This window comes from Chelonia mydas, chromosome 11 (genome assembly GCF_015237465.2).
Source record: "Chelonia mydas isolate rCheMyd1 chromosome 11, rCheMyd1.pri.v2, whole genome shotgun sequence".
Classification (NCBI taxonomy): Eukaryota; Metazoa; Chordata; order Testudines; family Cheloniidae; genus Chelonia; species Chelonia mydas.
Genome location: NC_051251.2, coordinates 3228763 through 3241967, shown reverse-complemented (window position 1 = coordinate 3241967; position 13205 = coordinate 3228763). Strand labels below are relative to the sequence as shown.

The following is a 13205-nucleotide window of genomic DNA, read 5'->3' as shown; positions in this document are numbered from 1 at the left end:
CACGCAGCCTCCGGTCTCACTTGCATATACCCTACCCACCCCATGCCCCCTACCCCTCATGCAGGTTCTGTGCCCCTGGAAAGTAGAGTCACGCTGGGGGGCAGCCAAGAGCCCTCCCATGCCGGAGCCAGGGGGACACTTACCGCCTTTGGACTCGAAGTTGGGGATCCCGTGCATGATGACATGGTGCAGGAACAAGGGCTTGTTGTTCATTTTGATGGTGCCGGACAGCAGGCCGCTGAAGTAATGGACATACCTGGGGCAGAAACCAGCGTGGGTTCGGGAGGTTAGTGGTGTCTGTGCACGGCCTGTTCAAGCTGCTTTGGTCTCCCCACTGCAGAAGGGGGCTGGGCACCTGCCCCCTATTCCCTCTGCTCCTTTCCTTCCACCCGGATACCCCGCTCAGTAGCCCTTTCCGTCTGTAAACCAACCCTTCGGCCCAGTTGCCTGCACTGGAAGCCGTTCCAAATGTGCCCCAGAATCCTTTGCTCCAAAGGAGACACCCTGGCAGCTGACACCATGGGATCCAGGCTCATCCGAGACTCAAAGGCACCGACTGAGCAGAAACAGGGTGGCCAGAAACTTCACAGCCAGGGAGGAGGGTTTCAGGACTGGCTAGAAGGCCCAAGGGGTCTCAAACCTGGGCCTTCAAAGCTGCCAAGCGGCAGGCATCTCCATGCTTCCAGCCAAGGAGAAGCTATAACCAGCTCATGTTACACTACCCACAACCCAGAGGACACAGACCAGAGGAAGTCCCACCTCAAGGGGTCTGATAGGCAGCAGCCTCATGGCTCCTGATTGGCTTCCTCCCCTATATAAATAAACCCAGGGAGCATTCCAGGAAGCATCCAGACAACAGCGCGCCTCTCCTGTAGCTGTCACCATCATTCCTACTCCCTGTTCTTGAACTCCTGGCTTTGACCTCACCTTGATTTGGACCTCGCCTCCTGACCCAGACCCTGTAACCTGACTCGGACTCTGATCCTTGGTATCGGCCCCGGCCTAGAGCTTGACTGTATGCCTGCATCTATCTTATTATCTATCCCATTCCTGATGGTTCCTGACATTCTGTTCACGTTTTTGACTGTCGCTGCAGATTGAGTGGATGTTTTCAGAGAATCATCCACAATGTCTCCAAGATCTTTCAGCCATTTTAGACCCCATCATTTTGTATGTATCGCTGGGATTATGTTTTCCCAATATTCGTTACTTTACATTTATCATCACTGAATTTCATCTGCCATTTTCTTGCCCACTCATGCAATGTTGTGAGATTCCCTTTGTAACTCTTCACAGTCAGCTTTGGACTTAACTATCTTAAGTAGTTTTGTATCATCTGCAAACTTTGCCACTTCACTATTTACCCCTTTTTCCAGATCATTTACGAATATGCACTGTAATTTTCACTCCATGCATCTGAAGAAGTGGGGCTTTTATCCCCGAAAGCTTATGCCCAAATAAATCTGTTAGTCTTTAAGGTGCCACTGGACTCCTCGTCGTTTTTGTGGATACAGACTAACACGGCTACCCCTCTCATAATAAGATAGTGGCATGATGATATCTTCTATCTAAATCCATGGTATATCACCACCTCAAATGCTGTGTGCGGTTCTGGTCACCCCCAGTCCACCTGGCCTTCATGACCTACCCAACACTGACAAAGCACAAGGCTGTTGGCTGGTGGGACCACGCATCCCCACTGAATTCTCCAAAGTGGAACAGCCTGATCTGGAATGTCTGACTGGCCAAAAGAGAACTCCTTCGAGACCGTTAGCTGTTCAAAGCTGGGCCTTAGTCCACTGAACGGATCATCTCCTCCAGGCCTCCAATAGGATCCAAACTTGACTTGCCATGTCAGCATCACCTGCTGTGGTTGATCTGTGTACGCACAGACCAGCTAACCTGGGAGACGGTGCAGGCTTGCTGGGGTATGTTATTGTGCCCAGGTAAGCTCGCTGAGCAGAACTCCTTTCCTCACACAGAGCTCACACTAGATACGCACACGCGTTTGGCTCAGAAGTCCCAAGAGATGTGATAAACCTAACGAAGTCCTGTTCAAACAGTGATTCTGGGAGTGGGGCCAGCAAATGACTGACACAGTAACCCAAACTGGGGAAGAACTGATCTACCTTAGAAGGCTCAACTAAGAGTGCCAGGATGGGCATGCAGAAATAGAGAGAGAGAGAAAACAGTGAAACCCACAAGCTTTCAAACTGCAACGTAAGCTTCCCCCACAGAAGATCTCAGACCAGATGCTCAAAGATGTAGGCACCAGACTCTTGTTGTTTTCACCTTATCCCTCTGAGGACGTGGGCCCTCCACCCAAACCCCTCCTAAATCAAACCCCCGGCCCCAGTGAGCCGCTGGGTGTTCTGGGCCCCCAGGCACTGGCGTTTGCCCTGCGCGGATCCCAAGGTGTTGAGCTGGGGTTGGATTTCTCCCACCAGCCAGAGCGATCTGGATTCCGAGCCGTGTTCACACCTGCCCGTGGGCTGCCCTGGTTTCCAGGCCAGGGTGCAGGGGCATGAGAGCGAGGGAAAGCCCAGGGGAGCACAGCTGGAGGCAGAGGCAGCGATGGGAGAGGAGACGGGCTCGAAATCTCTACGGATCCCCCTGCAGCACCAGGAAAATCTCCCCCCGGCTGCCATTCAGCAGCTCCAGCGCCTTGAAGGGATAAACTGGGACAGCGGCATGGACGGCGGGAGGCCTCTAGTGCCCCCTAGTGGAGCAGAGGGGAACGCACGTTTGATACCTGGGGGTTCTGCAGGCTCCTTCCCCGCAACGGGGAGGCCTGGGTGGAGCACTGCCCCATTCATCTGACCTGCACCACATGTGCCAAGAGGGCTGTTGTCACTTTGATACCAGCCAGGTCCCTTTCAGGACAGGAGGGGGCAGTGCCACTTGGCCCAGGCTTCTGTGTCAGCATGGGCCAGGGTGCATCCAAGGGGGCAGTTCGAAGGGCAATTCCCTCATGGGTTGTCCCATAATTGTCCACTAGGGGGTGTCGCACCCCACGCTCTGAAGCCGCTGGCACCATGCCCTGTCCGAGACAACCAGGCAGTGCCTGGTCCCTACTTGGTCCAAGGGAGAAGCAAGGGGTACGCGGGGCGGGTGGCAGAGCTGGCCCTGTGGCTGTAACCGGCAGCTGGGCCCGTGTAATCTGATGGGCAGCCTGCTCCTCTATTGAAGCACCCGTGACACGCACGGGAAGTGGAAGTTGCGGGGCCATTACCGAGTCCCCGATCGCGCCGGCCAGATGTTGGCAGGAACAATGCCATGGGCCGACCTGACAGGGCGCTGCCCAGAAAACCCGCGACCACCAGCAGCCACTGACAGAGCCCAACACCCACTTGGTAGATAGGGCCCGATCCCAAGCTGATGCAAACAGACCCAGCGCAAGGGAGGTCACTCGAACCGCACCGACGTCCGGGATCTGACCCAGCCTCTCTGTGCCTTTATATGGATAGTGCCCTGCAGATAACTTGAGACACACACATGCCCCATACCCAGAGCTGGGCAATTACAGGTGGCACAAATGCTGCTTGGAAAAAGGAAGCATTTTACTGCGTTTACCCTGCTAAGTGGATGCCGGGTTGCAGCCTGTTGAGCCCGGCCTGGTGCAGGTCACTGAGAGCCGTGGGCATCAAAGCTCAGCGAAAAAGCTTGATTTGCAGTGCAAGGCAAATCCCCTTCCCTGGGAGGCACCTTCAATTCCCAACAGCCCGGAGGGGTCCTGGGCTGGCTGCTCGCACATTGCCCTGCAGCCGCCTGCTGACTGCGTGTCTGTTCCTGTGGGGGCTGTAGACTTGCCCGCAGGTGGGGCATTCATTCTCCCAGGTTCCTCTGGGTTGGGGACTCAGCTGAACAAATCCAGAACTCGGCTCAGCACCGTTAATCTGCCAAGGCTTCTGGCAGAGCAAGGGGCATGCAGAGGGTGCTTGGCAGGCCAGGCTGGTCCGCAGGAGGCTCGTCCCCAAACCCGTGTCAGGAGAGTTTTCCCTGGGCACCGTGGCTGTGGGAACGCAAAGCCCCACCCTGAGATCCTGGCTGAGTGCAGGAGCCAGGGTACAAACAAAGGGCCAGCCCCCCACACGCACTGCCTCAGCTCCTCGCTCTCGGTTGGGGTCTTGATATTTCCTTTAAAGCAAGGACAGAGCCGACCCAAAATCTCAAACCCAACCCGCCATGCAGGGGGAATCAAACCCCTGCGTCCAAATCCATGCCTATGATCTGGGTCTGGATCAGATTCAGAGCCAGAAGGGGCCCAGTTTCTGGATCGAGGCCAGGCATCCTGCCCCTGCTTTCCAGCCCTCTAACCTGCATAGCGGGGCCAGAGTTTACCCAGCTACCTCTGCTGGAGGGCCTCTCCCCCTCCCAATTTAATGCACCACACACCAGGCCCACCAAGTCCTGCCACCAAGGGGCATCTTTTCCCACCTGAATCCATGCCCCGCGCACACCATGTCCGGGCACCACATGCCCGACCAAACACCGGCTCAGTCACCACCTTTAATTCCATCACCACAGGAGGGGCCCGGGCCAGTGCTCACAGCTCGGGCCGCCGGGGAGGGAGGCACCGCAGGACTGACCTCTTCTGCGACGGCTGCCCGACCGGCAGCACCTTGTCCTCATAGAACCTCTTCATGGCAAACCTGTCCAGGGCTTGGTCCGCGCTGCGGGGGGAAGGTGCACGCGGTCAGAGGGGCGGGGTGGGCTCCGGGCTGCATGCAAGGCGGGCGGCAGTAAGCCGAGTGTGCGGGAGGGCGTGGCAAGGGGGCTCGGTCTCCCCCCGACACGTTTATAAACAGGAGGTGCCGGAGAGCTCACTGGGGCTATTTCGAGGCCTTTCGGGTTTTATCTGACCCGGGGAAACGTCCCTCGGGGCTTGTTTGGGGGCCAGGGGTGGAGAGCCCTGGGCTAGCAGGGGGCTACGGGTCGGGAGTGAGGGGCACTGGCAGAGCAGTGGGGGGAGCCCAGGGCAGGGGTAGCAGGGGGCTGTGGGTTGGCACTGAGGGGCCCTGGCAGAGCTGTGGAGGAGGGGAAACCAGGACTGGAGTAGCAGGGGGCTGTGGGTCAGGATTGAGAGGCTCCAGCAGAGCTGGGGGAGACCCCAGGGCAGGTCGGGACTGAGGGGCACCCCAGGCCCGGACGAGCAGGGGGTGCTGTGGGTCAGGGCTGAGGTGCCCCGGCATCATCCTGGGGCGGGAGGAGGGTGTTTGCCCAGTGCGCCTCTCCCCCTCCCAGTCAGCCCCACCCTCCAGAGCTCGCCCCCAACACATGCTGCCTGGGTCCCGGACGCTGTCTCCACAGGGCTGCACCGGATACCCCAGCTCAGGGAGGCGGCTCCCACTCGCCCCCCGGATTTACGGACACAAACCGGAGCCGGCTGGATGGACACAGACCTGGAATTCCCACTGCAGCCTGAGCCGGGCGGGCGGAGACCCAGTCCACGATGCCTGGCCCCAGGAAACCTGCAGGCTGCAGTCCTCTAGCATAGGGGCAGGGGCATCCCCCGACCCCCCACATTCTGCCCCCAACCGAGGGGCCGCCCTGGTCCTGTCAGTCCTTGGCCACCTTTCCCTGCTGCCAACCAGGGCGCTGGGGACAGCTGTGGGTGAGGGACCCTGTTCTCCTCTCACCCAGCAGCTGACCGGGCTGGGTTTGAAGTGCTAGCCTGGAGGCAAAGGGCCCCGTATCTTATTTGCAGGCCCCCACGTCCCTGCCCCACCAGGAGGTGGTCTCTTCTTCTCCTCCCTCTGTGTCTGCCCCGCCTGCTGCCCTCCCAGGTGGCTGGTTCGGGCGGATGGTCCCCCCTGAGCCGGGCCAGGGAGATGCCGGGAGCTGAGAAGCTGCCAATGGTCCCCCCAGGCAGAAGAAGGGGTGGGCACCAGGGCCCAGAGCCCCGCCCAGAATGGGGGGCTGGGCCAAAGGCACCATTACCGCTGCTGGGAAGCCGGAGGACGCTGAAGAGAAGCAGCATCCTCCTGAACCGGGCTCGGAAAGGCGGGTCCCCGGGCTGGTTATCTCCTGGGGGGCACTTAGGCTGTGGGAAGAGGGTCCAGAGGAGACGCCGGGGGTGCTGCTCCAGGTGCCCCACACCCACGCACGCCAGGCTCCTCTCACCTGGCTGAAATGTTGCTGTAGTGCATGTAGGCGGCAACCACGACTCCCATCCGGCCTCGGTTTCCCTGCGAAAGACCAGAACAAAGAGGGGGTTGGGCATCCCAGGGGGCAACCAGAGACATCCCAGAGTCCGCCAGCCAGCGGCAGGGTCCTCCCCTTGACTTCAACAGGCTTTAGACCGGGCCGCGAGTGCCGCGCTGCATTGCTGGGCGCTGGTAACCCACCGCCACGTTCCACCCCAGAGGTGGCTGCATTGCAGCAGCCAGCAAAATGTTCACAATATTTCAGCCTGAACCGCCCAGAGCGATCCCCTAGGGAAGGGAGGTGCGAGAGGAATCCGAGACATCAGTGCTGGGATCTTGTATTTGGCCAGCCAGATGAATAACTCCCTGCGGAAGCTTTTAACAGAAGGGAACTGCTGTGTCTGGATTTGGAAGCTATTGTGTTTCTAATTATGTATCACGCACACGGAGTGTGTTGTCATGCCTGACTGTGTGCGTGTCCCCTCACTCCCCTATCTACTAGGCCAGAGGTGACAAGTGTGGGGGGCGGGCATGCAGGGTCGCACGCCTCCCCCAGATTGCTCGGTCACATGGTGCGGCTGGGCCCCCTCCCTGCGGGACAGCTGAGCTGACAAGCTGCGCCAGAGGCAGGAGGAACAGCTGGGAGCCAGAGGTGGCTGCATTTCAGTGGTGAGTGGAAAGTTGTGGGTTAAATTTCCCTGTTTGTAGGATCTCGTCTGTACCTCTCTCCTCCCAAAGCACCTTGCCAGGACCACTGAACTGCAGCCACCTCTGGGGTGGCTCAAAGGCAGCCAGCACACTCCAGGCTGCACAAGGGGGTGGGGTAGGATATGACACAGGAGGTGACCATGGCATGGTCTGACCCAAGGACCCAGCGAACCCAGGAGTTTCTACTCGTTGCACTGGGCACTGACTCAGACATAGGTCCCAGGGGTCGCTGGCACGAAGCTGACCCCGCTGAGAGCTCTTAAGGGAGCATCTACAAACACCTGCTCCTCGGGGTCTTCCCCACCCTCCCAGTAAAGCACAGATGGGCTAGTTACCAGCCTCGTGTAGGGCCGGGCTCCATTCAGCTCGGCTGCCGGCTGGGAGAGCGCCCGGTGGTGGAGCTGGGAAAGCCGCCGGGGGTGAAACAGTCGCAGCTGGCTCTGAAGGCCGGGTGGGGCTTCCCAGGGGGGCACAGGCTGGCCGCAGCGCTCTTTTCTTTGAGTCCGAGATGTCAACGGGCCACAGACCTGCCCCTGCGCCCCATCTCAACCCTTGTCCCTCGTTCAGCCCCTCCGGGAAGTGTTCCAAGCGCTCCCCGTCTCCCCGCAAGCCCTACTCCCCCTCCCCTGTGTCCCTCTGCCCTGCCCCCGAGACAGCACCCCCTGCTTTTCTCTCCCCACCGTGAGCGGGGCCGCTCGGCCCAGGCCATTGGCGAACAGGCCCTGCCCCCCCGGGGGGCGCTCTCGCTCACCTTGTTGTGGAGGACGACCACGTTGTGGGGCTCGGCGCTCAGCCACGTGTCCATGGCCTTGCAGACGCTGCAGATCTTCTCCAGGGCAGGCGTGTGCAGGTCGGGCCACCCGAAATCCAGCACCTGGGATGGGCAGAGGCGGGGGGAGGAGGAGGAGGCTGGATGAGATGAAGGCTCCCTCTGGGGCTTTTGGTTACCGGTTGCCGTAGATGCCCAGGGCTCCTCACACCAGCCTGGCCTCACGGGTGCTGCCACCCGCCGGGTAACCTGCCCCGGGGGGACCCAGAGTGTGCAGACCCATTCACGGGGCCGCTGGTTGAGAGATGCAGGTGATTCCCTTCCAGGGGCAGAACAGGCCTCCGCCTTGAGGTATCTCCACAAGGGAGCCTTGCCCACACCTGGTACCCAGCAGGAATGGGAGGGCACCATGCCAGCTGCCCAAGACCCTGGGGAAGCAGTGGGGCCAAAGCAACCAAGCCCCTGGCCCCCAGCCTGCCCTGCCCTCCACCACACCTAGAATGGAAAGGAGCTGGCACCTCATTATGGGACGGGTCGCAGGAACCCCTGTCAAGAGCCCCCGGGCACTCCAATTCCCTGGCACACCCACCCGTTGCTCTGCCCCTTCCTGGAGCCGTCGATGCTGAGATTAGGCAGCTCTGGTGTGGTGCCATCAAGCCCCATGGCAGAGCCCCACCCACGCTGCGCTGGCTGGCCTTACCCGCCCACCAGCCTGGGGGAAAGGGCACAGGTGGGACAGCGACGAGGGAGGGCATGAAGCCAGCGATGGGACGTGCTGAACCAGGACCTCGGGGAGGTGGGCTGTGTGGTGCATGGGCAGGAAGGGGTTAATTGTGCCCAGTGCCAGCCTGGCCCGCATCCCTGCTCCGGTGGTCCCCTCTGCAAGGCATGGGCATGGCACCACGGGAGGGGCCGTGTGCCACCCTGATTGATTGGTAGCACAGGGGACAGAGGCTGGAGCCACCCACAAACCCGGGGTCCCACCCTGCCAGGGCCTGAGCCAGCCCCCGTAAGGCGCGGGGCAGGGTCTCTCCCAAGGGCAGGGCTGGGGGCTCTGCCTCCCGCTCGGCCCAGTGGGTAGGGACAGCCCAGGGCCTCGGCTGCCCGCTCAGACTGACCACAAAGGGAGCCAATCTGAGGCAGCGATCTGGGTGGGTAGCCGGGGTACAAGGGATGTGCAGCATCCCTCCAGCCACTGACTGAACTGGCACAAGCCCTGGACCACTAAAGCAGGAGGTGAAAGGGGCCGGAGCCCACCCCTGAGCCCCGGCCCACCTGACTTTCCCCTCCTCCTTGGTGCTACCCAGCTGCAGAGACCCAGGGGACTCCTGGCCCTGTGCTGGTTTCTCTGCTCCCAGGAGACAGCCCCCGCGCCTATCCATTCCCGCTGCCCCGGCGCTACCCACCTGGCACACCGAGGGGGCTTGCAGTGCGCTCGCTGTCTCCCCGGGAATGGAGCCGGGGGACAGGCTGAAGATCCCAGCACGTGCCTGGCTCCCAGTCCTCGCACAGCCCGTGCGGCTGCCAGAGGCAGCGGGAGCAGGATGGGATTGGTGGACAAAGAAAACACATCCGCGGAGCGAAGGAACACTCAGCCAGTGGGGGATCCAAAGGGCTGGCAGCAGCCCTGTCCCAATGCGGACGCTCTCGCCGCTGGCGGGTCCTCACGGGAGTCCCCTTTCCCAGCTAAGCCCCCCACACACTCTGGGGCTCTGGCGTCCAGGCCCCATTCTGATCTCAGCCAGAGTCGCTCCACCAGCTTCCAAAGAGTCGCTGGGATCAGGGCCGGCCCCTTCGCAGCTGGCAGCCCCCGGGCGCAGCTGGGGAGTGACAAAATGGCTCTGAGGCCGGCCCCCAGGGCCCAGACACCACAGAGAATTGCACCCGCGACGGCGCGGGCTCGGCTGGGCTGCCAGGAGAGGCCGTTCCTCGTCAGGGCTCAGGGATTCCTGGGCACTTCTGCAGCCCCAGACACACCCGCGGGAGCGCCAGTGACCTGGGGTTCATCACTGCCAGTCGCCCCCTTCGGTTCTGGGGCTGGGGGAGGGGGAAGAGAGCTCTCTGGGCACCACAAAGGGGCAGGTCTCACCTCCCCTCCGCCCCAGGGCCTCCCCTGCCCTGAAGGACCACCTGTGGGGCTCAGAGGGGTGCTCCATTTCCATGACCCTTGGCCTCTCCACCGGGGCTGTCCGGGAGGGGGCTCTGGAGACGTGGCCCACTGGGCGCTGGGCTGGGACCTGCCAAACTCACTGCTTACGGGTGGGACACACCTGCCTTGTGACCCGCCCCGACTCCTGGGCCTTTTGTCCCCTCCGCCAGCCCACAATAGTGCCCGGAGCTTACCTTGGAGTGCAGCTTGCTGATGTCGTGTCTGCGCTCGGACAGATTGAAAAGCTTGGGAGAGAAGGAGAGGAAAGAGTTAGGAGAAGAGCAACGGTGGAGCAAAGACGGCCCCAAATCCAGGGGCGGTGCCCCCGGGCCACATTGCGCAGACCCGGCCCCAGGGACAGCGTGCAGCATCCCCGGCCACCCCCCACAGACCCGGCCCCAGCCCCAGGGACAGCGTGCAGCATCCCCGGCCACCCCACACAGACCCGGCCCCAGCCCCAGGGACAGCGTGCAGCATCCCTGGGCCACCCCGCACAGACCCGGCCCCAGCCCCAGGGACAGCGTGCAGCATCCCCGGCCACCCCCCACAGACCCGGCCCCAGCCCCAGGGACAGCGTGCAGCATCCCCAGCCACCCCACACAGACCCGGCCCCAGCCCCAGGGACAGCGTGCAGTATCCCCGGCCACCCCGCACAGACCCGGTCCCAGCCCCAGGGACAGCGTGCAGCATCCCCGGCCACCCCACACAGACCCGGTCCCAGCCCCAGGCACAGCGTGCAGCATCCCCGGCCACCCCCCACAGACCCGGCCCCAGCCCCAGGGACAGCGTGCAGCATCCCCAGCCACCCCACCCAGTCCCGGCCCCAGCCCCAGGGACAGCGTGCAGCATCCCCGGCCACCCCGCACAGACCCGGCCCCAGTCCCAGGGACAGCGTGCAGCATCCCCGGCCACCCCACACAGACCCGGCCCCAGCCCCAGGGACAGCGTGCAGCATCCCCGGCCACCCCGCACAGACCCGGTCCGAGCCCCAGGGACAGCGTACAACAGCCCTGGGCCACCCCACACAGACCCGGCCCCAGCCCCAGGGGCAGCGTGCAGCATCCCCGGCCACCCCGCACAGACCCGGTCCGAGCCCCAGGGACAGCGTGCAACAGCCCTGGGCCACCCCGCACAGACCCGGCCCCAGCCCCAGGGACAGCATGCAGCATCCCCGGCCACCCCGCACAGACCCGGCCCCAGCCCCAGGGACAGCGTGCAGCATCCCCGGCCACCCCGCACAGACCCGGTCCCAGCCCCAGGGACAGCGTGCAACAGCCCTGGGCCACCCCGCACAGACCCGGCCCCAGCCCCAGGGACAGCGTGCAGCATCCCTGGGCCACCCCACACAGACCCGGCCCCAGCCCCAGGGACAGCGTGCAGCATCCCCGGCCACCCCACACAGACCCGGCCCCAGCCCCAGGGACAGCGTGCAGCATCCCCGGCCACCCCCCACAGACCCGGCCCCAGCCCCAGGGACAGCGTGCAACAGCCCTGGGCCACCCCCCACAGACCCGGCCCCAGTCCCAGGGACAGCGTGCAGCATCCCTGGGCCACCCCACAAAGACCCGGCCCCAGCCCCAGGGACAGCGTGCAGCATCCCCGGCCACCCCACACAGACCCGGCCCCAGCCCCAGACATTCGGCAGGGGCTCGGGGAGGAAGGATGGAGTCACAGCAGCAAGATCTTTGGGCTCTTCGGCTCCGAGCAGGAGGGATAACGCCGGGCCGGAAGGCAAGGCAGGGAGCTGGGCCCTGGTGCAGCGGAGAAGGGGCAGCCAGGGGGATTTCGTCGGTGCCCCGGGATGCTCAGGAGACCCGCGCTGCCCCCCTGAACCAGCAGCACTGAGCTGCTGGAGCCCCGCTCATTACCGGGGCTGGGAGCAGGACTCTGCACCCATATCACTGCACGCTCAGGGACAAAAAACTCTCCCCCCACAGCCTGCATGGCCGGTACAGCCCCCTCGTGCTCCCCGCGCGCCAGGTGGGGACCCCGGGGCTGGGCCTGTCCCGCAGCAGAGCCATGGCTGTGGGGGAGTCTCCGCGAGGCTGCTAGCCACCGGCCCCCTGGAGCGCAGCAAAGCGGCCGCGAGCGTTACGGCTGCCTGGCCCGGGGCGTCACACAGCCGGTGATGTGACCCGGGCGAAAGCAGGGCCAGGTGCCCGGACCTACAGGGAATCTTTGCTCCTGTGTCAGAGGGGAGGTGGGGACCCGTGCCCGGCTCCAGGGTCTCTCTGTGGGGCGGGCAGAGGCGGACAGGCACCTGTTGCAGCCTAAAGTCACGACCCTGAGTGACTGCCGCAAGAATGACGGAGCAGCCAGATGGCTGGGTGCAATGCCACCGCCGGCGTGACCTAGGAGATCCGATTAGATCTGAGCGTCTCAACCAGAGCTCAGAGGAGAGCCTGGAGCCAGAGCCCCAGGGGGATGGGGGGAGAGGCTCACAAACAGGTGATGTGATAGCCCCACCCTTCCCTCTGGCAAAATGGGAGGCATGTCCCAGCTGGACGGGAGCAGGATCCCCCTATGAGAGAAGGCCGAGGCCCCCTGGACTGGATTATCAGAAATCCAGCTCAGCTTTCACCATGGAAAGAGGCAAATAGCGGGGTCCCCCGAGGATCTGTACTGGGACTGTGCTGCTCCACAAACTCATAAATGATCTGGGAAAGGGGGCCAAGAGTGAGGCGGCAAAGTTGGCAGATGATACAAAATTACGCAAGATAGGGAAGTCCAAAGCAGACTGCGAAGAGTTACAAAGGGATCTCATGAAACTGACTGGCCGGGCAACAGAACGGGGGATGAAATTCAGTGCTGGTAAATGCAAACGAACGCACATTGGAAAACAGAGTCCCAGCTATACATATAAATGATGGGGTCTAAATTAGCTGTTACCCCCCGAGAGATATCTTGGAGTCACTGTGGAGAGTTCTCTGAAAACATCCACTCAGTGTGCAGCGGCCGTCACAAAAGCGAACTGAATGTTAGGAACCATTAGCAAAGGGATAGAGAATAAGACAGAAAATATCAAAATGCCGCGATATAAATCCCTGGTTCGCCCACACAGTGAATGCTGCCTGCAGTTCTGGTTGCCCCATCTCAAAAAAGATGCATTCGAACTGGAAACGGTGGGGTTTGGAAGGGCAACAAAAATGACTGGAGCGATGGAGCAGCTTCCATGTGAGGAGCGATTTAAAGGACCAGGACTGTTCAGCTTGGAAAAGAGACAACGAAGGGGGGAGATGAGGGAGGTCCACAAAACCATGAGGGGTGCGGAGAAAGTGACTGGGGCAGGGTTATTTACCCCTTCACAGAACACAAGAACCAGGGGTCACCCAATGAAATTAACAGGCAGCAGGTTTTAAACAATCATAAGGAAGTATTTCTTCACACAACGCACAGACAACCTGTGGAACTCCTTGCCAGGGGATGTTGTGAA

General features: G+C 62.0%; 1 protein-coding gene across 22 annotated transcripts in view; it reads right to left on the bottom strand.

Moving 5' to 3' along the window:
* Nucleotides 1-13205, bottom strand: part of TNS1 (tensin 1) — a 283525-nt gene that overhangs the window by 110001 nt on the left and 160319 nt on the right. For all 22 annotated transcript variants that reach the window (XM_043525426.1, XM_043525423.1, XM_043525425.1 and 19 more), the window contains 5 exons: nucleotides 9967-10017; nucleotides 7606-7728; nucleotides 6124-6188; nucleotides 4590-4673; nucleotides 144-256 (listed from right to left, as the gene is read on the bottom strand). In XM_043525426.1, coding sequence (XP_043381361.1) covers nucleotides 144-256; nucleotides 4590-4673; nucleotides 6124-6188; nucleotides 7606-7728; nucleotides 9967-10017 — 436 coding nt within the window. The remainder of the gene's footprint in view (nucleotides 1-143; nucleotides 257-4589; nucleotides 4674-6123; nucleotides 6189-7605; nucleotides 7729-9966; nucleotides 10018-13205) is intronic.